The sequence below is a fragment of the Poecile atricapillus genome, chromosome W, assembly GCF_030490865.1.
Source record: "Poecile atricapillus isolate bPoeAtr1 chromosome W, bPoeAtr1.hap1, whole genome shotgun sequence".
In the NCBI taxonomy this organism is placed as follows: domain Eukaryota; kingdom Metazoa; phylum Chordata; class Aves; order Passeriformes; family Paridae; genus Poecile; species Poecile atricapillus.
This window is the reverse complement of record NC_081288.1, coordinates 85,385,314-85,408,898: the sequence shown is the minus strand read 5'-3', so window position 1 is coordinate 85,408,898 and position 23,585 is coordinate 85,385,314. Positions and strand designations below refer to the sequence as shown.

The 23,585-nt window shown below is 43.1% G+C and overlaps 1 protein-coding gene and 1 long non-coding RNA gene across 2 annotated transcripts in view; one reads left to right on the top strand and one right to left on the bottom strand.

Moving 5' to 3' along the window:
- LOC131592520 (uncharacterized) overlaps nt 1-23,585 on the bottom strand; it is a 189,138-nt gene that overhangs the window by 105,399 nt on the left and 60,154 nt on the right. The window lies entirely within an intron of this gene.
- The window catches only part of LOC131592504 (arrestin domain-containing protein 3-like), a 65,816-nt gene continuing 42,615 nt past the window's right edge, over nt 385-23,585 (top strand). Inside the window, exons 1-2 of the mRNA XM_058864055.1 lie at nt 385-1,080; nt 4,778-4,859. Of these exons, the coding sequence (XP_058720038.1) occupies nt 801-1,080; nt 4,778-4,859 (362 nt within the window). The 5' untranslated portion in view covers nt 385-800. The remainder of the gene's footprint in view (nt 1,081-4,777; nt 4,860-23,585) is intronic.

The window sequence follows — 23,585 nt, the reverse complement described above, 5'->3', positions numbered from 1 at the left end:
CGCTTCACGAACAAAAGTTTTGGGTAACGTCTGTAACTGAGCGACGTGCCGAGCATTTCCCCGACAGAATCGTTGCGATCTTTACTGTTAGCCAGGCAACCCCTGGCTGAGGGGGAGAACCCATGCCGCCGGCTGCCAGAATCCGGGGCCTGGTGCCCACCGACTGCTGCCCGATTTCAGCTGCCAGCTTCTTCCGAGACAACCTCCCAACCAGCCAGCCAGGATCCCCAAGCCGTGCCAGGCGATGAGACGAGAAGAGACGAGACGACCCTCCTGACAAGGAGCCCTCGCACCACCCCCACCCCGGCCCCCCAGACGTTTTTCTCTCAGTTCTTCAGTACGTATCTCAATACTGTACTGCGAACTCGCAGTAGAGCCCTGACTCCACCAGGGAGTGCTCTCTCTGCACGAGACAGACAGAAGTAATAACACAAGAAAAACGAACGCGACAGGAAAGACACGCAAGCGGTGGAGGAAACCGCCGCCACGACTCGCTTTGCGCATGCGCGGGGGTGGTGTTTTTTTGTTTTTTTTTTTTTTTTTCACAAAGCTGTTCTTAAAGTGAGCTGGCAGCGTGCGGTCCAGCTGCCTTTGTAAGGATATCGCAAGTGTTGGGCGGCTGCCGTTGTCTTCACAGTCATTCCGATGAAGTGTTCGTAGGGGACACGCTGATCTTGTTGGCAGGCTCTTTACGCAGCAGAGGTGTTGTTCAGTGTAAAGCGAAGGTCGCGTTTTGTATGAGACCTTGACTATTTTTTTGTTTTCCTTACAGTATATTTTTATGCACTCCGTTAAAAATCATGGTGCTGGGGAAGGTGAAGAGTTTGACAATAAGCTTTGACTGTCTCAGTAACAGCAATATCCCCGTGTATTCTAGCGGGGACACAGTCTCAGGAAGGATCAGTTTTGAAGTTACTGGGGAAATTAGAGTGAAAGCTCTTAAAATTCATGCAAGAGGACATGCAAAAGTACGTTGGAGCGAATCTAGAAATGCTGGATCCAACACTGCCTATACACAAAATTACACCGAAGAAATAGAGTATTTTAACCATAAGGACGTTCTAGTTGGGCATGGAAGAGGTAAGCTTTTCGCTTATTCATTCACTACATGCAGACATATTTCCAGAAAAAAAATATGCATCTTTGCTTGGTTTATCCCTTTTTAATATGCAGTCTCAGAGCGTTCCCTATTTCTAAAGATGAGGAAATGCTGGTTGCATTCTTAGGTTGTATTTTTGATTATTTGAACGTTTACTTAAAAACATGTTGAGGTGCATTTTCAAATTACCTGAAAACAGGACTTTTTTTAAAAAATACCTGCCTTTTAACAGTCTTTTCATAAGGATTTGCATTGTTTTTAATATGTGTTTTTAAATATACAATGTTTTTTCGTTGTTTTGTTTTGTTGTTTGTTTTTTTTTTTTCTTAGTGATATTAGCGTGATTTGTTTCTCTATGGGGAAAATAGCCGTTAAATCAAAACCAGATATGTAATAAATTACTTTCTTGGTAGCATCCTATCAAATCATAAGTGTAATTAAAATGTAACATTATACTTTTTGGACGCATAACAGATACAGGTCTGACTTGCAGAATTATTTTTAAGGTTGATTCATTGTTAGCAGATAAAAGATTTCCTGTGGATTACTTTGATGTGCTATCACCACCGCACCCGTAATTTTCCATTTCTTCCTTTGTTCTAAACTAGTATACTTGTAAATTACTTTAATTTCTTTTATTCAACTCCTACGTGGGGGGCCCAGATGTAAAAACCTGTCTGAAAGGCCAAATAAGAGGTCGTGGTTGTATGATTGGAGCATCGCTTCTGAGCTGAGGAGTTCTGGAACCTGCATTCAGTGAAAATCTAGTCTGCTAAGCCCCTATAGTAATGGAAAGTGCCCTGCAAATTCCCTTATTTTTGTGTATGGAAATGGAGTATTACATTGTGAGTGGGATTGTGGATCTTAAATTTGCTAATCTATTGTTTGCATAGTTACGTTGTGAAAGTACAAGGGACTCTAAGCTTGTTATTTCTGAAGTTTCTACCCTTTGTTAGAAGCGGTTCAATCCTGTTTGGGGCCAGTCCTGGGAAGAAGGGAGGGAGTATTCCTTCTCTCCGCAGATTGGTTGCACACGTCAGGTGGTGGTGATGACTCAATTCCTAGGACGAGGAAATGTTAAAACTGAGTACATAATTTCGTTGGGTGTTTTGGTGTGTTGTTTTGGCTTTTTTTGGGGGGTGGTGTGTGGTTTTTGTGTGTGTGTGTGTTTTTGTTTTGGCTTTTTAATTTGAAGTATATTTACTGCAGAGATCCTCTGCAAATAGCAGTTGCTATCGATTTTAATTATGTTACCGTGATGCAAGCAAGCTCGGGTCACTCATGGGGTGTCTTTCTAGCTCAAGCGTTCTTTATACTGCTGCCTTAGGAATAATTCTCTCATGTGAAAAATTCATTCACCTCTGGCTTGCAGATGACAGAAACATTCAAGCATGCATGAGTCATTCATAGCAGGATGTATCCTTACGAGTAAAAAGGCGATCCTATGCGTCTGTCAGCTTAAGCAGCAGCAATGACTTTGTATGTGGCCTGTAGATCCAAATGCTGACCTCGATAGTAGGTGCTTGGTTTTGTCTGGAAAGGGAACAAAAGGTGGCAGGGAAGGGACAGATATGACACGTTCCGACACCAGAAGCAAGACTGGTGCTGCATGTGCAGCACGTACAGTCTTAAGCAGTTGTCCCGGGACACCACTGTCCTTCCCTTGGCTGCAGCGGCAGGACTGTGAACACTCGCTGCACAGCAGAGTGGAGTTTAACTCTACGCCTTGTACCCTAGCATAGTCTAGAAGACCACTCCCTGTCCCTGCCTTGTCATTGGCCTGCTGGGGTTTGTTAGCCTGTTGCTAAGGTGATGCCAGCCGTTGATTGTAGTGGGCTGGGACGTGGGGGAAGCTCCTTTGCCCGCTCTCTAGTGTGTTTGTGCTGAGGGGCGGAGCGAAGTGGCTCCAGAAGGCACACTGCCTTTCTTGGGAATGCTCACCTCTGGAGACAGACAGAAGTATTCAAGCTTCTGCCATGCACATCCACTGGGCCAGCAAGGAGTTGTGAGCAGGGGCGGCTGTTGGGACACACGGCCCTGCAGCCTCTTGCATCGCTCACTCGGTTCTCTCTCCTGTCTCACGCCCCTGGCCATCACTATCTGTAATTGCCTTTCAGTAATGGTCAGCACATGCTCCTCAGAGAAGTGCAGGATTGGGGTGTCTGCACGGGACAAGCCGGCAGCATGGCCCTGTGGTATGAGGAGAGCGGACGGTGAGGCATGGGTCATGCCCTCCCCCTCTCTCCTTACCTCTGTGGTAGTCAGGCCAGACTGTGAGCAGAGTTGCTGAGCAAATGTAGCGGGGTGTAATGTATACTGTATGTATATGAGTGGTTGGCAGGGGATGTGCTCGTGCCTGTTTAGGCCAGTCCTCTCCTGCTCCAGCCTAGTCTGTGACTGACAGCTCAGTATTTGCTTACCATAATTCTGCTGCTGCTGTTCAGGCTCAATGGGACTGCTGATCTGACAGGAAGTAAAGAAAGGATGAAAAAATGTATGTTCAAGGAAAACACTATTATTTTTAATTAAAAACAAAGCCCTCCAAGCGCTTCTTAACAACAACAACAAAAAAGTATTATACCCATTGCTTTGCTCTTTCAGTGTGTCAAAGATCGTTATTTAGTGACATTACGTGCTGCAGGTGCATTTGTGTAAATAGTGATCTAGGGGTTTTATATTTTTGCATAGGTTTGTTTCAGCATTTCTGGTGCACTAAAGAAATTGGAGCATCAGCACTTTTGTAGAACAGTGGGAACTAAAAAAATCTTAAAATGTAGCACTGTTCCTTCATGATGCTTCAGACTATTAACAACAGGAAGGCTCTTTTGTGTAATCCCACTATATGTGCCTTTATTATGCCAACCCTTTTGTATATGAAATGCTCAATTGTTTTATCTAAATAACTTTCTATTCTGTTGGAATCAGCGGGGGTTTTTCTGGGTTCATGGTAATTATATTGGAACAAACCACAAATTTATTGGGGCATTTAAAGCAATACAAGGAATCATGACTATAAAACAAGGTCAGCTTTCTCATTGAAATTAGGAAATGTTTGGGTCTTTTCTATCCAAGCAAAATCAAGCTAAACTTTGAATTTTTGATACATTAGCTCTTAACAACATTAATTGGGCAGCTTGCCACTTCTCGTGCCCCTGAATTTGTTTGGTACTTTCTAGGCGGTGCTTGCGCACTCTTTAAAAAAAACAATTTTTGGACACTTGCTAGGCAGGTGATAGGAGGAAGCTGAATTACTACGTGTAATCGATTAATGTAGCAGACAATACTAAGATCACTTAATACTATTAGAGAGCTCTATTTCATTTTAACTAGAAGTCATATTGGAAAACAGTTTCCATTACAGATCTTTCGGGCAGACCTTGAAATGGCAGCAGTTACAACTATGTCAGTACTTGGAATCAAGATCATAAATTAAAACAAGTTAACTTCTGCTTTTATGTCAGGCGAATCTTGGAATCTCACCTAACCTTAAAAGTTCTGCAGCGATACATCTAGCAGTTAATACAAATGGACTGGAGAGACTTGTTTCTGAGACACTGTATTCTTAGTATTGTAAAGAATGTATAAATCCCTCTTATTCTGGAAAATAAACCTATATAATATATTATGCTATGTAAAATGTTCACAGGTGGAATAGCATATTGGGTTTTTCCCTTCTAGATGATGACAATTCTGAAGAAGGCCTTTACACCATTCATTCAGGAAGGCATGAATATGCATTCAGCTTTGAGCTTCCACAGATGTAAGTACTTACATGCAGTACACAGCTTGTGTGACGGAAGGCTAACATACATACCTGCTTAAGAAAAACTCTTGTGGGGAGAGGGAAACCTTTTCAGTGGTAGTAAGAGTTGTGCTCAGACATGCAATAGAGGACATAATCTCATTAAACTAAAGAGGTTGCTTTTAAACTGGTTAAGAGTCTTTCACAAAACAGGAGCTCATTTTTGCCCAGTTGGTTACTGTTATAAACGGGGTAGCAAAATAAGGTTAATATAAAAAGCAATTTATTATAAAACAATTTCAATCACAAGCAACGAGAGAAAAAACCACAATAAAATAAATCAGCGCAGCGCCGGGTGGACAGGGGTCTATACCCAGAGGTACAGATTTTCCCAAATCCACGAAGTCCGGGGGTTTTTATAGGGATTTTCGTATCCTGAGGCAAAACCCGGAGTACTCACTGTCCAACAAAGAGTCTAGATGTGCGGTTGAATAGATTTCCCGGATCCGTGGAGCTGAGTCAATAGTCAACTGGGCAGAGTCCTTTCACATGCGAATGGTCCTGGGTGCCTTCTGATTGCATCTTTTGGGTGGACTCCTGGGGTGGAGTGTCCAGGTCCGGTGCGAAAGCAGATGGATATCTCAGTCGGGCTACTCTCATTGTCTGACTTGATTGCTCGTGTCCTGCTCTTTATCTCGGGCTGATAAGCGTCGTTGTGGATCGTTACCGCCTGAGTGGATCGTTACTGCTTGACTCGGGAAGGAATCTTTAGATCATACTACATTTTATATCTTTACATTATTATAAATATAACATATATTTCTTTATTCTCCTTCACGAATTTTTATCCAATGCCACATTTATCACAGTTACTCTTTCTTTTGACTGAGGTATGTTGGCTCCTTATGGAGGATTGGACCCCTTCACAGAAGAAGGGAGGGGAACTTGTGTCATTTGAGTCCTGCAGAGGGGCTGAGATATCTTCGAAATGAAACAAGATTTTACTCGAGCCATGCAGGCCATCAGAACCTAGTGATAATGAAAGAAATTGGCCAGGAGACAAGACCCCTGTTTGATGCCTTTATTACGATTCAGCTCTTGGGGCGGGGGGGGGCCCAAGGGGTTGCTTGCACCACGGCCGTTCCCACACTGGCAGCTCCAAGGAGGAGGCACAATTCAGCTTTGCAGCACATGCTGCAGAGCTGAGGCTTCTGTCCTCATGAGAGTAGCCAGGAGGCCTGTTGTTCTGGCTCGTTGTCTAGGGGGGTCAGTCCTTTCCAGTCCTCTTTAGGTCATGGTGATGCAGGAAGATGGTTTCTAAGCAGGCTTAGGTGATGCAGGGATATTAAAAATGAGATTCACTTAATAAATTATAAAAAGTTTAATATAAACAAAAAGACAATTAGGAGACAAAGGAAATAAAGCAAAGGGTTAAAACGGCCGGGTGCCCTGGCGGGTTGCCAGGAACACCCCTGGTATCTTGGGAACACTCTTTTTATCCCCTCCTGCTGTGAAGGTTTAATGCATATTCAAAGCATGTCCCCTCCCTGGTTCCACCTATTTAGAACATGATATGTATAGATTTTATTTTTGCTGACAATCATTATTTCTGCTGGTCATCATTATTTTTGCTGACCACCATTATTTTGAGTCTGGTTTCCTTTCTTCTGCAAATGGTCAGTATTGATAACAGTCCGGGCCCCTCATCCTTCCTCTGAGGGCAGCTGGGCTTCATATCTTCTGCTGATAACAGTTTGGGCTCTATTGTTCTCTTGATAAGCAGCTTGGGCCCCACTGTCTTTGCCCTCTGGGGTTTCCTTGCTTTGTACCTAGGAAATTCTTTTAAGCTTAAAACTTGTTAGCAAGAAAAAAAGTACATACATAGCTAAAAAGTATTTAGCATACAATATTCATCTTAATACCTGCGAAAGCCAATATCACAATATAATTTATAACAAACCCCTCCTCTTCTTTTTTTATAAATCATTTGGCTTGAGCAATAATTCTTGTTTTCTAGCTTCTAGCACTCGTTCATTTTTTTTTTCACAAATCAATTTAGCTTCTTCCAACGGATCTTTCACATTATTTTGTTTTCTTAATACAATGATTTTTTTGTGCCGTTCCAGATGTAGCCAATTTTGAGTCTGTAGGCATTTCTACTATTTGCATGCCTTGCACTACTTTGGTGATTAGCCAAATTAAACAGGGGATTAAACAAGGAAGAAATATTAAACCAGCTGTAGCACTGCTACAAGGGGAAGAAATTTAGCTTTTTCTACTACTCTATCCCCGATACATTATCCCACCAGTTAGTGGTCATTACTGATTTTCATTTTTGGACTGGCACATGGGCCATTTTTCTGATATCCTTGGCGATATCTAGAACGGCATTTTTATTGTCATTGAAAACAACAATCTTATGTATTAATTTTCTCACAGAACACCCCCTCTTTTAGCCAATAAATAGTCTAAAGCCAGCTTATTTTGATATATTTCAGCTGTGGCTTTGCATCACTGACTGGCTATTAATTCCATAGCTCCAGCTGTTTCATTGGTTATGATTTCTACAACAGCTTGGAGTTTCATAATGCAAAAATTGGGGTTCGATATCCCCAACTTCCATCTTGTGCCCAAGAATGTTTCCAATATGCGTTCAGGGGCCATTTCTCATCTCCCCATTTTTCAGGTGCTCCAAACCATTTCCTTTTATTTCTTTCTAGGTCCTCAAAAACCAACACCCCCAATTGATTTCTGTCTCGTCCTGATAAAAGGAAAAATCCTGGTTGAATCATTCCCAGAGTACAACTCCCCTTCCATTGCGAAGGGAGCTTTGGGTATGCCCTTTTCTCACATATCCCAAAATAAGACATCTGGTGCTTTCTAATAGTCATTTTTCTGTTGATTTATATTTCCCCAAAATTTGGCTATTTCTGGGATTCCAGAGTAAGGATTTTTCCCTGTACTATTACACTGGGAGAATCTGGTTCTATTACCATATACACATTTTTTCTTTTACTTTCCTTTGGGTCTAATACAGAGTTGGTTTCTCTAGAACTTACTATGTAAAATTTTTATTACCAACTTTATACTTTTTACCAGGAGTATTTCTCACTTCATGAAGAAATTTTCTCCATTTAATTGCTGTTTGAGCTTTGCTTACAGGTCCTGACATGAGGTTAATACAGGTCTAGGTTGCTGTGTTGGCTTTATCTTTTCACTTACCATTTGCTCTCTTACCAAATCTTGCTTATTTCTCCTGGCAACAACTGTGAAGCAAATCCATCTTTTTCTCCTTTTGGGCAGTTGTTTTCTAATCTGTTACTACTTGTTCCTAGATTTTCTGTGGTCTAATATTTTTCCTTTTATGCATACAGGTACTTAACTTGGATGGGTTATAGCAGTGACTATTGATACTGGTGTGGGTAATAAGAAAGAAACCCCAGTGTCTTTCCATGTAAAGCTTTCGATAGCATTTGTAACATGGCTTTGCTGGTGTCCCAAAAGGGAAAAGGATAAGTGACAGAAGAAGGAATAATAGGGGTCCAGTATGGCTTACACCCCCACCAATCCTGCCTATGAGGTTGCAGCTCACAGCAGGTGTTTTATATTCTTCTCGGTGGCGAGTTGTAGTGGTCAGTCTGGTCTTGCCCCCTATTTCCTTGTCACTTCCTCTTTTGTTATTTCCAAGCAAATTTCTTTTGACACCTTTTAACAGCAGTTTCTCACCGTTCCTCAGGTATTTCCCACTCAACACGCACTAGTAATTTCCCATCTGTAAAAAAAAGTTATCATTTAAGTTATTCTTAATAGATTTGGCACACAACACTTCCTGCAATGAGAGGCTTAACTTTGTGAACCACAATACCTATTTTTCTCTAATTTCAACACTTATATTTAATCCAGGTAGCATGTCTCGTATTGGGATGATTTAGACAAGGTATATGATGTGGCACTGATGGAAGTTGTGGTTTTCTCCCCTCCTTTATACACATCACAGGCAAAAGCAAAAATATATGAGGATCTCCCAATCAACACAGCCCCAATCCTCCTGTTTGGAGTGGGAGTTTTCCTCCCCAAGGTGGATATTGAAAGTGTCTCAGAACTTGTCCAGGCAGGACTTGAAACTACTGATACAGGCTTGGTCTTACTTCTCAGGCGTGATTCTTAGCTCATGCCTTGGATTATTTGGATTGTCTCAGTTCATTACCGCCGGTCTCTATCCAAGAGTCCAGTTGGTATCACTCGGTTTGGGTGTTATAGTCCAGTCCTCAGGTCTTTTGATCTTATTGGTGTGAATCCAACTTCACTCTTTCAGTAGTACCTGAAAACGATTTCTTAATAACACAGGGAGAGTGAAAACATCACATCAAAATTTTCCATCAGTATTCTTTAAAATTCTTGGGTTAAACGAAATTTAACAGTAAACCTAGGAGCCAATCTTTCTGCGCGTTCAAATTAGTTAAACAAGAAAGGCTAGGTTGGTTTTAACTTCAAATAAATTACATTTATTACCTTTTTACCCTTTGGTTAATATTTACTTGTTTAGCTTCACAAACTTCTTTTATCGGTTTCTTAGAACAAACCCCTTCTTTTTAACAACAAGAGTAAAAGAAAGAAAGGGAAGAAAAAATAAGAGAAAAAGAGATCCTATTTCAAGAAATTAAACACCTTGATGAGGTTTTCAGAACCTAGCAAGCGAGACTACTTTTGCTTTGGTCTCATCATCCACCGGTCTGTTTCTCAGCTTTTGTTCCGTTCCTTCTTTCCCATTCACAGCAGTTTTTCAGGCTATCTCTCTCCCCCACCCCTGCTGCCGCAACTCTGGGCCGAGCAGGCTGTTTGAGCAGTTCACTCTGCAGGGAGGGGCCCATAGGCTGTCACTTGCGTGCCGACCCTGGGGCAAAGCCCGTGTCCCCTCTCTCCCCGCTGTGCCGTCCCTTCACACACAGGACTGGCATTTTCAAACACACTCAGCTCCCACCACAGCCGAGGGGCAGAGCCCGGAGTCCACAGCGCTCTGGTCTGGGGCTCCTCTGCTGGGCCAGCTTGCTCCTCAGCAGCAAACGGCACCCAGCGCCGCTGCTGGGCCGGCGAGCGCTGCCGGCAGCCCCGCACCCCTCAAGACCCCGGCACAGGCACGGCGGGTCCCGCTCCAGCAGCGCCCCTCACGAACCACGCTCTGCACCCTTCACATTGGGTGGGAGAGGACCAGGAACCACCGCTCTGGGCCCCGCTGTTCGCCACTTCCAGGGACCGGGTCCTGCTGCAGCCGCTTTACATAAAAGCAATAAAACAACACCTAAACCTAGCAACTCCTAACCCAGCGCTCCAGATGCTCCTAACATCCCCCATTTCGGGCACAATTCTCACCTCTAATCGCGCTTGAAAGTTTTTCTCCCCACAAGCCAGTGCTCACTCTCGGAGCCAACAAGACACTTCTCGCTCTCTTTCTAAAAATCTCTACAACTCTAATGAAAGGGATCGCAAACCTCTCTCTCTCTCTCTGCCACTATCATCTCGCCACTCTTTACTCCACATCCCTCCAGAATCTCCACTACACAAATTACTCTGCCTCAGAATCAACTACAAATTCCAACACCTCCTTTTGGGGACCCTCCCCAAAGCCATCAAAGGCGCTAGACACAGCTCACATCAATGCAGAGCAGATGACCTCCGCAGAAAGGCCGGAGAGACCAGTCAACTAGCCAGCTACCTTTACCAACTAAAACAAACCTGCAGTTACCATTTCCACTCCCTTGAACAGATCTTCAGTCAAGCTAGAAATGAAGACACAGACATCATTCTTCTCTAAATTTTCTTCTACAAGTACAAAGGAGTCTGTCCTCACACAGCTGCTTAATGTGAATAATCTCTAGTGTAACTTTTCTCATGACAAGATATGATCAGGTCTTTTATTCTTACAGGCATTTAGATACATTGACAAGTTTCTGACAATACCTTTATGTTTCAACAATACTCGCAGCTTATATACTATGAACAATCTATAGCAAGAACCAGTCTTACAATTGTTTTCAAACTCTTCTTTCACAGAATAAGACTCATCTCTAAATTAACACATGTACTTATTAAAATAGACCAAGTTTAGAGTCTCCACAATTCTCTTCTCAATTCAAAACACCAACAATCCTAATTCTAATCTTTTAACTGGGTCCACTTCTGCTTCTGTAATAAGCACAGCTACAAAACAACACAAGCACTTCTAGAGACATGTGCACTCTTGGCAAATTCAAAAGAACAAGAAATCATGGCAGTTCTGAGCCTGATCTTTAGCTAAACACACCATCACAATAACTCTTTAGCAATCATCAGAGAGATGATCAGCATTTCATATTGTGAAAAGAGAGACAAAATAATTTTCAGCGGCAGTAAAAAGATTTGCCCTCTGGGGTTTCCTTGCTTTGTACCTAGGAAATTCTTTTAAGCTTAAAACTTGTTAGCAAGAAAAAAAGTACATACATAGCTAAAAAGTATTTAGCATATAATATTAATCTCAATACCTGCGAAAGTCAATATCGCAATATAATTTATAACAGGGAGATGGTCTTTTATCATAGCTTGCTAGACTATGTTTCCTTTTCCTTTTTTTCCTCTGTTAGCTTGTTGTTTTGGTGTCCTGCATGCCTTAGTTTGCATATTACTTGGTTGCACAGCTTCCTGGGAGTTTCTTTGTTTTAGTGTGGCATAGTGTCCATGGGAGTTGCCCCGGTCTGTGGCATACCTTTCTAATGGGTAGCTTTTGTTAGTCTGACCCAGCCCCCATGGGAGCAGCTTTGTTACATAGTAGCAAGGAAGTAAGGGAAAGGGTACAGGAATGTCTCATAAGAACCTTTAAAACACTTCAGAAACCGGTAAGTAATTAACATTACTAATAACCATCGGAGTAAACAAGGGGTACAAGGTTTACAAATGGGATAAGAACATTAACCGTTCATAACTAAACACAGTATTTTAACCGGGGTGGATTTCTTGGGCGATTTTATTCATGACAATAACAGGTTAGCTGTTCAGGCTCAGACTGAAACAGATGTGGCAGGCTTAACTGCATTTGAGCTAAATAAGAGGTTTTTTAGCTTTTCTTTTTCTTAACGGATACTGCAGCAGGATGAAACATTGAAGGCTGATTAGAAAATCCTTTCATTTGTGTTATTAAGAAATAAAGTAAACATTTCAGATGTGCAAATAGAGATGTCAAACTTTTAGCAAAATGATTCTTTCTGGTAAAGTAATAGCACAACTAGTATTTGTTGATATAGAATTTAGGGAAGGAATCTTTGCCTGTAAGCTTATCTTTTATTATGATGCATTTCAAACATAGCGCAATATAAAAATTCTTCCTGGAGATTAAAGGATGACAGTGTTAGGAAAAGACAAGTTAGAGTTAACTGGTCATGACTGGAATATAAAAATCTTATGTCCTTCATTTTAAGATGGGGGGGGGGGGGGGAAGAAGGAGGAGAAGGGAGAAGAGGATAAAAGGGTAATGCTGAAAGGTTTGATGTCCCTGTCCGCATTTTTTTTCCCCTTTACAGCTTGCCAAAAAGACTTTGTCTTTCAGTGTTCAGAGTAGAAGTCTTTATGTTTTTTATATGTGTGTATGTATATCAAGATGAACTCATCAGTGTAAAGGAAAATTAGATGATGCTCAAAAGCTCTCTCTTCAGAACTCTACATTGAAATATTTAACTACTGTACTTAAGGCAAAACAAACTACAAGAGCATTTATTTATAGTTAAAACACTGAGATACCAGCCAAGTAAATAATACACAGTTGTTGGGGGTTAGGTGTGTCCTTCTTTTAGTTCTGGCTTTCCTGTGGAATTTTTACCCATTAGTTGAGGGGGGAAAACCTGACGCCGGGTACTTGGTGGGTACTTGAGAAACACAAAGAGTTCGGCTGGGTCCAGGGGGGAAGGGGGCAGGAAAAGGGGAGGGCGGGGACAGTTTGGCAGGCTTCTTCAGCTTCAGAGAAGGACACTTTGGGGCAGAGAGCTGTTGCTATGGAGAGAAGGGAATTTCGCCATCACCCAGACGGAGCTGCTGCTTCTTCTTCTCCTTCTTCCCTCTTCGTTGCTGGGCCTCGCACCCCCTGTCCTGCCGGGACGTGCGGCAGTGCCAGCCACTGCCGCAGAGCTGCTGATACACCTCAGCCACCGGCCCAGGATCTCAGCTCATCCCTGCTGTTCCAGCTAAGCGTTCCTCAGAGCTCTGCAGGAGCACCGGGACTGCCCGTCCGAGGGGGTTTGTGAAGCAAAGCTTCTCTCTCCTCCATCCTTTCCTGTCTCGGTCGAGAAGGCTGTCACGGGGTCCCTGGTTCTGTTTTGTTGCTAACGCTGTAGTTATTGTTGTTTGTGTGCCTCATTATACATACTAGTAAAGAACTGTTATTCCTGTCCCAGGATCTCTGCCTGAGAGCCCTTGATTTCAGAATGTTATAAATGCAAAGGCAAATTCAGGATAAAAATAAAAAGAGAAATTTATTAATAAACAACAAAGAACAAACAACGAGAAAAAAACCACAATAAAACGGTCAGCGCAGCGCTGGGTGGTCCGGGTCTACACCAGTGGTGTAGGATTCCCAAATCCACCTTTGAGTGTTCTCAAGCCTGGGGTTTTATAGAGATTTTATGTCCTCAGGCTAGAATTCCAAGCAGGCTCCATTCACCAAGTGTCCTTGATTGTCTGGTGAATGGATTTCCTGGCATGGAAAAATAGAGCTAACAAGTGTCCGGACAGGATCTCCTCATATGCAAAGAGATTCTGTATGTATTTCAATTTGTGTCATCTAGGCAGAGTGGTGTGATCCGGGCTGGTGCCGATGGATATCTCGGCGGAGCCTTCCCCTTTGTTTCTTTTGATTGCTTCTCCAACACCGGTTTGACAGGTGGGGTGTTCAGGTCTGGCGACGTCTACCTTCTTGGGACTTGTCTTTTTGTCGACCTGATTGTTCTCCAACAGAGGTTTGCAGGGCGTTGTTCAGGTCCGGAGATGGATATCTCCTCCGAGCCAGCTCTTTTGTCCTCTTGATGCCCCTCGTCCTGTCTATTTTCTGAGCTGATGTTCGTTATCTGGGTGTTGGTTGCAATCTGTTACCTCTCGGAGGGAACTCCCAACCAGACCCGGAGAAGGATTTTTTTTTTTACATTTTGGATTTTATATCATTACAACACATACATATCTTATTTATACTTTTTACGAATTTTTATTTACAGATTAATTTATTACAGTCCCCCGCCTAATAATTCATCCTATTAAAAATTCGTATTTTAATTACTCGTCCTGGAAGAGGAATACTGGTATTCCCCTTAGTCAATTTCATTTTCTTCCAAGTTTGTTAGTGTACCCTCATTATTTTCTTGAGATAACATGTGTTTATTTTCAAACTCCTCCAAGGCTTTGTCGTGGTTTTGAACCAGTAATTAACAAAAAGGGGAAAAAAGAATTATTTATTTCTTGCTGTGAGATATGGATCAAAATAAGAGCAAACCAGGCACAAAACTTAAAAGGAATAAAGAAAAGTTTATTGACAAACTACAAGAATAAGAACACCAGAATAAACTTTTAGAAAAACCTTTTCATTTCTCACTGCTCACTATTCTTTCGTTCACATGACAACAGAGACAAAAACTTTATAATTTTGATGGTTTAAACAGTTCTAATTCTTTTTATAGTCTTTTCCTCAGTTTCTGTAGAGAAACAGAAGTTCCTTTCTGTTAATTTATGGAGTTTCTCACAAGAAAGCTATTTCGTTATAGTTTTCTGTCTCCTTGATATCAGCTGCTCAGAGCTGCTGCTATCAAAGTTCACTCCTCCCATTCCACATCACTCTGAAATGTGTTATGGGTCATAAGTTTGGGGATAGCATTTTTAAGGATAAGTTAGTCAAAGGCAAACAGTATTTTTTATCTGTTTTTATGCGCTTCACTAGAAAACAGTTTTCTCATTGCCTCTCAAGGCTTCAAATCTCCCAGCACTTCACTATACCACAATTACTCTGTTTTTTACTCAAATTTACACTTTGAACACTCTATTCCTCCCCATACTCTATTATGAATTAAAGGAGTTCTTTTCAGGACTTCATTGTCCATCTCCATAGTTTTAACAGAAAGATATTTCAGCTTAATTAAAGCATCTTCTTAATTCTCTACCTTTCTTGAAGTCTCTTTTCTTTCTTGCCACTTGTAGTTTATAAAGTCTCTTCTCATGTTGATCACTCTCCCTTTTTCTCTCTGGATAAAAAGATTAATCCGCAAGTCTCATCTGGATAAGAAAGAGTTAAAATCTTGCCCAAGCTTTTGTAGATGGTTCGGTGATCTCTGCTGAACAGGAGCTGTAGCCGTCTGCGATGGAAAGTCCTTTATAGCTGCTTTAGAGAGCGTGGCCTCCATCTCTGCTTGCTGCGGGCTCAGAGCTCTTTTCCTTCTTCACTCGGCAGTTTTCTAGTGAATGTAGTTACAGCAAAACCTCCAGCTGAACCAGAGATCGGGCCGGGCCCGGCCCAGCCCGACCTGGCCCGGGGCAAGCCTCATCTCCCAGCCGGGAGACGAGAGACGCGGCGGGCCCGGCCCGGCCCCCCCCCCCCCCGGCCGCATGGCCTGGGCAAGGAACCGGAGGCCAGCCGGAGCTCCGCCACCCTTCACAGTCAGGGAACAAAGAACCCCACAGACTTCTGGTTGTACACTTTAAGGTGGGGTTCACAAGTGGATTTTACTTTTCAATGGCTAAAACTGCTGTCAATTCTCAGCAATGACCGATAATTGGTCAGGAGAAAAGACTCCCAGGAGTCCCCAGCAACTTTAACTTCCTTAAAAGTAAACTAACTCCATGACAGGCTTTAATTGCATTTTTACTTTCTTTCTCTTCTTCTAACTTCATTAATTTAGAAAGAAGGGTTGTTTTCCCTTGTGCTTTTTCTGGGTCTATTGGGAGGGTGGCAATTTGCATTCCTTGTACCACAGAATGTATCAATCTGATCAAGCAAGGAATCAGACAAGGCAGGAAGATAACTCCGGCAACCGAACATCCTATAAAGAAAACTAGCTTTTTCCACCAAGCCCCCTGTCCAAAAATTTGGTCCCACCAGGAGGCTTGCAAAATGGAATTCCACTTTTGGACTGGCACATGTGCCACCTTTTTTATTTCTGCTGCTAGTCCCTTTATAGTTTCTCCGTAGTCATCAATCTCCATGCAACACTCGGACTCATTATATCTACCGCACACTCCTCCCTCCTCAGCTAGCAAATAGTCGAGAGCTAATCTATTTTGATGTACAAAAGCTCTCATCTGTGAATGTTGTTTCGCTAGGAGTTCTAGGGTTTCTGAAGTGTGATTTGAGACTACTTCTACTACAGCCTGCAACCTAATAAGCCGATTGAGGAGATAAATGGGGGTTCGGTAACCCCAGCTGCCGTCATTTGCCCAGGTAGCGGGCCCATAATATTGAATGATCCTTTCGGCAGGCCACTCCTCCTCTTTCCACTTTTGGTTGCCTCCCACCATCGGTAGTTCTCGTTTCAATTCCCTCTTTTGCCGGGCTAATGTTTCAAAGAGGGGAGCACCTAAAGACTTACTTTCGTCTTTAGGCAATGTAAAGAAAAAAGGCCGAATTATCCCAAGTGTGCAGGATCCTTTCCATTTCTTTGGTAATTCACTATATGCTTTTTTTCCGCATATCCAGTAAATCCCGTCCGGTGCCTCCCAACCTTTGTTTGATTTTGCCGGGTCCTCCCAATATTCCCTCAGGCCTATAAATGTATGGAAGGGATTTGCCCCATGGTTTTTATTCCAACAGAGTCCAATTATGTCTACCCATTCACAGTTATTTTCCCGAGAGTGGCTCCAATAACCCTCGGGTGGTTCTGGTTGCCAGACCTTCGTTTTTTTATCTGAATTTACCGTGAGAGTGTTTACACACGGGGTGTACCCTACTAAATCGGTAAATTCTTTTCCCTCCCGGCTAATGCAAAACGTTCCAATTATTCTCTTATCAATTACCCAACCCTCGGGTCTCCGTGTTGTTTTGGATAATTTCAATCCTGTCCATTTTAGCAATTGTTCCGGGGTTAATCCCTCTCCCTTCCATGGCCATCTTTTGGCCGATTTCAAGCCACCACATATCCAACAATTAGATAAACTTAATTCGGTGGCAATTTCCTGCATTAAGTCTATAAATAGATTTTGGTTGGGGCTGGGTAAATTCCAGCTGTTATATTGTTTTTCTAATTGTTCATATTGTTCACTGAGGGAGTTTAGCCTTTCTTGTTCTAACCTCTTTCTCTTGTTTTCCATTTCTCGTCTCTTTAACTCCAGGGTTAGTTGTTTTATTTTATTTTCCGGATCTAACCCTTCATTATCTTTCGAAAAACAGAATACTTGGTCAAACTGCAAACACACTTGATCATCATCACTTTTTAGCAAATCTAAAATTATAGGCTCATTATTGAATGACGTTTTTGTTTCATGTTTTAAATTTTTTTCCTTCCCAATACATTTTTCCACCCATCGTACAAGGTTTTAAGCTTGCTTTATTGTAGCAAAGAGGGTTGACTTGGTAATAAGCTATGAAAGTTGATTGCCTCTTCCCCCCAATCCAGACAGTCTTGTTACACTGCCCACAGACCGAAATTGGGGGAACTCCCCTCACCTCCCTTTTGTTTCGGAAGTGAGTTGTTTGAATCTTGTTTTCCCGAGGTCTGAAATTGCTTTTCCATAATACTTGCCCCTGGGTTGGAGCACCAAATCTTCCCCTTTAATTTGCACAAATCAAATTGGGTATCATTTGACCAGCATACCCCTGCGTGCAATTCTGGAGGACAAACGACCAATCGCTCGGTTTCTGTGGCAGTTCGGCACTGCTCACACTTCCCCGGGAGGCTCACCCCCGGAGGCGCCTCGGGGTTCATTCCCTCGGCCAAGCACATGGCTAGGTTCAGGATCATCAGGATTCCCCACCACTGCATCCCTCTGCCTCGCCCTTCGCCCGTATATGAACATACGGCGGGGAAAGCCATCTTCTCGGCAGCAGGGACTGTCTTCAGGGGCCCTTGAAGTCCTGATGGCATACCTTCTCTTAAAGGTCGCCCACCGAGATGCTTTGATCGTGTCGATCCTGCATGGTACTTTTATTGTTCGGCGGCACTCAATTACTAGAGGTTCCGCCTTGCAGTCAAGTTGCCCTCTCAATCCCTTTCGGAAAAACAGGAACCACTCAGGAGAGTCGAGTTCCAGCAGGCCCACCCGGGTAGCAAGTATTAGGAATCGGTTGGTCTGATCTAATTCTTTTTCTAAACACTTAGTGCACAAACCCCTTGGTTTATACCCTCTTAAACAGTGAGCCATCCAAATTTGCTTACAATAAGCGCACTTAAAGTGTACAAAAGGAAAGCAGTAACAATCAAAATTGGTACAACTTATCCGTTCTTCACTCATTTGTGGTGTCGCCGAAGCTTGATTTTCAATTCTCCCGGAGGGGTAGTAACTTTCCACTCGGAGGAATTGTAGTTTGAAACTTTCTTTGCCCGAGAAGAGTGTGTCCAGCCCTTCTCGGCAGTTCGAACCGCTGTATCCGTAGTTAAGAGGACGAGAAATGGACCTTCCCAGTGAGGGCTCAGGGGAAGCTCCTTCCACACCTTGATTAGAACTTTATCTCCCGGTCGAATTTGATGAATGGGAAATCCCAGCGTTGTGCTTTGAGGAATCAATCCTCTTCTCCTCAGTTCCTGTAAATTTTTATTTATAGAAATGAGATATGGTTGAAGTTGCACATCCTCCACTTGAGGATGTGCTACCGGCATTTCATGCTTATATGGCATTCCATATAGCATTTCAAAGGGGGACAAGCCGGTTTCGGAATGTGGCATGGTTCTGATATTCAGCAATGCCAAGGGGAGACATTTGATCCAAGACATTTTTGTTTCAATTATAAGTTTGGACAGCTGTGATTTTAATGTCTGATTCATTCTTTCTACTTGCCCCGAACTCTGAGGATGCCAGGGGGTGTGATATTGCCATCTTATTCCTAATGCTTGTGATAATTGTTTAATAATTTTTGAAGTAAAATGAGTGCCTTGATCTGAGTCAATATGATCCACTATCCCATATCTTGGAATTATTTCTTCTAGTAGAATTTTAGACACTGTTTGGGCTGTAGCCTTTGCTCTGGGAAAAGCTTCTACCCAATGTGTCAATTTATCTACTATTACCAGCAAAAATTTATTTCTACCAATTTTTGGTAATTGTGTGAAATCAACTTGGATTCTTTCAAACGGCCGGTACGAGAGCGGCCGACCTCCCCAATTTGATTGCTTAAAATTTGATCGATTTACTTTTTGACATATCACACACCCCTGTACCTCTTGTTTTGCGAGCTCGAAGATTCCTTTGCACCCAAAGAACTTCAAAAATTGTTCGGCCAATGCCCTGGTTCCCCAATGCGTCTGTTCGTGCAACCTTCTGAGTATTCCTTTTGCTATTCCCTTTGGGACTAGCTCCCTCCCGTCTGGTAACCACCATTTTCCTTCTTTGAAGTAGCCTCCTACCTTTTTGAATTCTTCCAGCTCCTTTTCCGAACTAAGCAAGGAAACTTCTGGTGGTTCCCTTGGGACTATCTCAGGAATACTTACTGTTAACCAAGCCGCTCGTTTGGCTTCTTTGTCCGCCAAATTGTTCCCCCTTGTGTGGAATTGCCACTCAGTTTGGTGTCCTTTTACGTGAACAACCGATATCTCCTGTGGCTCTCTGACTGCTTCTAAAATTTGCCTGATTATTTCTCCATGTATTAATCCTTTTCCTTTTGTGTTAATCAACCCCCTCTCTTCCCATATTTTTCCAAAAGTATGCACCACTCCAAATGCATACCTTGAATCAGTGTAAATGGTTCCCCTTTTTCCTTTCAAGCCCTGAAGAGCTCTTAGGAGAGCAAATAGCTCGCAAGCCTGTGCAGACCAACTTGCTTTTAGGGGCCCCAATTTTATAGTTTGTCCTGTCATGCCATTTATGATGGCATATCCTGATCTTCGTTTTCCTTCAACCATTTTTGAGGAGCCATCAATGAACCATTTTTCTCCTCCTTCCAATTCCTGATCCTCCAAGTCAGGCCTAACCTTGGTTTGCAGTTCTACTGTCTCGATGCAATTATGAACTAGCTTACCTGTTGGTTCCCCAAACAAAAACTGCGCCGGGTTCTGCGCAGTAGTTGTTTTTAGTTCCAGGCCTGGTGAGCTGATTAACATGGCTTCATATTTCAGAAGCCTCGAATCAGTTAACCATTTCTCTGCTTTCTGTTGTAAGATATTCCTTACATCATGTGGGGTGAATACTATTAAAGGAGCTCCAAAGGTTACCTTTTTCGCTTCCCCGACCAACAGAGCCACTGCCACAATTGCTTGCAAGCAAGTAGGCCAGCCTCGACTGACTGGATCTAGAATTTTTGACAAAAATCCTATGGGTTTTTTCTTTTCTGCCCATTCCTGGGTCAGAACTCCTTGTGCTGTTTGTCCACTTACGTCTACAAACAGCTGAAACTCTTTATTAGTGTCAGGTAAGGTTAGTACTGGGGCAGTTATGAGGGCATTCTTTAATTCTTGAAATTTAATTTCATCCTGTACTGTCCATTTCAATCTATTGGTGTTTAATCTTTCATACAGAAATTTTACCTTCTCACTAAATCCTTCAATCCACTGTCTGCAATATCCCAGGAGCCCTAAAAATTGTCTAATTTGTCTTTTTGTTTTTGGGGCAGGGAGCGTGAGAATTCCCGCCACTCTCTCAGGATCTAATTTCTTTTTTCCCTGAGATATCCAATGTCCAAGATATTTTACCTCGGGCTCTGTGAATTGCAGTTTGGATTTTGATACCTTCAATCCTTTCTGTCTCAGAAAATTCAACAAAGAAATCGTGCTCTTTTTCACCTTCTCTTCCGATGCTCCGGCAATTAACAAATCATCTACATATTGTAGTAATTTTGTCCCCTCCTCTGGAATGAATTGGGTGAGTAGTTGCTCCAGAGCCTGTCCAAACAGGTTTGGAGATTCTACAAATCCCTGCGGGAGGACCGTCCACCTTAGCTGTTGCTTTCTGTTGGTGTCCGGATCTTCCCACTGGAAGGCGAAGAAATTCCTACTTTTTTCATCCAAAGGGCAGGTCCAGAAAGCGTCTTTTAAATCAATTACACTATACCATACATTCTCTGGTGAGAGTCTGTTTAGTAAAGTATAAGGATTTGCCACCACCGGAAACCTGGTTCGGGTTCTAGCATTTACTGCTCTAAGATCCTGAACCAGTCGGAAGCTCCCATCTGCCTTCTTTACTGCCAGGATGGGGGTGTTATGTTGGGACATACAGGGTTCGAGGGTACCCCCTCTGAGAAGGTCATCGATTACTAATTTCAAACCCCTTCTCCCTTCTATCGGGATGGGATATTGTTTGATCCTTATCGGATCTTCCGGGTTCTCTATTTCAATTTTGATGGGAGTAATATTTAACTTCCCCACCTCCCCTTTTGAATGCCACACTCGGGGATCGATTTCCCTTTCATCTTTTGGAGTTAGATGGAATATCTTTATTACCAATTCGGAATTTCTTACAACAATATTTATACCTAATGCAATAATCATATCTCTTCCTAATAAATTGTAATCAGCCTCTTCTACTAATAACAAATTTCCTAAGCATACTTTATTTTGTGATTCAATCTCTACATCTTTTATTACAGAGACCTTGAAGGGATCTCCCTTCGCCCCAATTACAACCACCTTTTCCTTACTTGCCACACATCCCATAGGTAATTTCTGCAGGGTGCTTCTTTCAGCTCCCGTATCAACCAGGAATTTTATTTCCTGACGATGGGGACCCACTTTCAATTTTATCAAGGGCTCCTTTGCTGTTCCCGTCCCCATCTGAAAGAGCTCAAGACTCCCCTAGTCTTCTTGAAATACTTTTTCATCCTTTATTTTTTGTCGACAGTCCCGTTGGATGTGTCCTACCTTTTTACAGTAGAAACACTCCGGAGGATCTTTTCGTGGAGCGGGACCGCCCTTTTGAGACCCTTGTTGCTTTTTCGGTACTGTTTTAAACTTGCTCTGTGTCTGATCTTGTTTTTGTGCTTCCTTTACTGCGGCCACTAATATTTTGGCTTGGAGTTTCTGCTTCTCATCTTCTCTCCTCATATAAATCTTTTGAGCTTCCCTCAGAAGCTCTTGGAGACTTTTCTCCTGCCACCCATCGATCTTTTCTAATTTCCTTCTGATATCTTCCCATGACTTTGCCACAAATTGGGTTTTGAGCAGGACTTCCCCCACCGGAGAGCTAGGGTCAGTCTCAGAGTAAATCTGCAGACTTCGTCGCAATCTCTCTAACCACTCGGTGGGTGATTCTTCCTTTCCCTGGCATTCCCCAAATACTTTACTAATATTCTGACCTCGGGGAGCTGCCTCCCTTATTCCTTGCACGATTATATTTCTTAGATCAATCATGCTCCTCCTACCTTCCTCCGTCTGGGCGTTCCAGCTCGGGCTCACGCTAGGCCACTTTTGATCGCCTGGCGTCCCCTGCGGGTTGCGCCATTCGCAGTCTCTGATACCGGCTTGTTTAATCATCTCTCTTTCTTCTTGACTAAACAGTGATCTCAGGATGGCCATGAGATCTTCATATGTATAAATGCTACTACCCAAAAAATCATCCAATCTTTCAGCCACCCCAAACGGATCATCTAGCAATCGCCCCATCTCTTTCTAAAAACGCTCGCACATCCCCTGAGTTAAGGGGTACATTCACGAACCCAATTACTCCAGGGGCAGTTGGCACTTCCCTGAGAGGAAACATTCGGTGTCCCTTCTCATTCTCCTCCCACTCCTCACTCATCAACTTTGCTTTTAAACGAGTCCTACTCGCAGGAGGGGAACTGGGGTTTGTGGGGGTCTGTTCTTTTATTATTTGTGGGAAGTCCGCTGCCGCCAGGTTACCGAGAGGGACCCCCTCTGTTAAGTTTGAGGGACCTGGCTGTGGCGGCCGGACGGGCAATTGTGGATAGGGTGATCCCCAGCCTTGCACCACCATAGACTCTGGAGAGGTTGTGGCGGTTGGGGTTTCCACAGGCGTGGACACGGGGAGGGTTGCCGGAACCACTGCTGGTGCCGACTCCCTTGTTCGCGATGTGTATGCTTCACCCGGTTGCCCCGGGGAACCCGTGGGTGCTGATGGCACCACTTGATCCACCGCAGAAGGCTCTGCCGGCCCGTGATATGGAGGGGGTAAATGATCAAGGGGTTCCCAGGTTTCTGTCTTTGATCCACCTTTTAGTTTCATCGGAAATAACCCTACTCTGGCAGTTAACCAGAGCCTGGCATATTCTTTCTCCTCGGTGTCCGAGGGAACCTTACTCTCCACATAAGAGAGTAATTCGTTGCACGTCCACCTTTCAAATGTTCCTAGTATTGGCCAAGTGAGATGGCTTCTCAGTTCCTGCCCTCCCCAAACCTCGGCACAATAATAGATCATTTTTGCTTTGGATTTATTTTTCCTCTCGGGACAATTTTCCCAATATTTCAACATCCATCCCAATGGACTTTCCGGTGGGATGTCTAGCAATTCCTTCGCTTTCTCGGAAGGACTCTTCTCATTACCTTTCTTTTGTAGTTTACTCTTTCTCTGCCCCATATTTAAACAAAAAAATCTTACCTGTCCTGCGTTGTGTTCGTTCCGCTTTTACCAGGAAAATCAAAGTCTGCT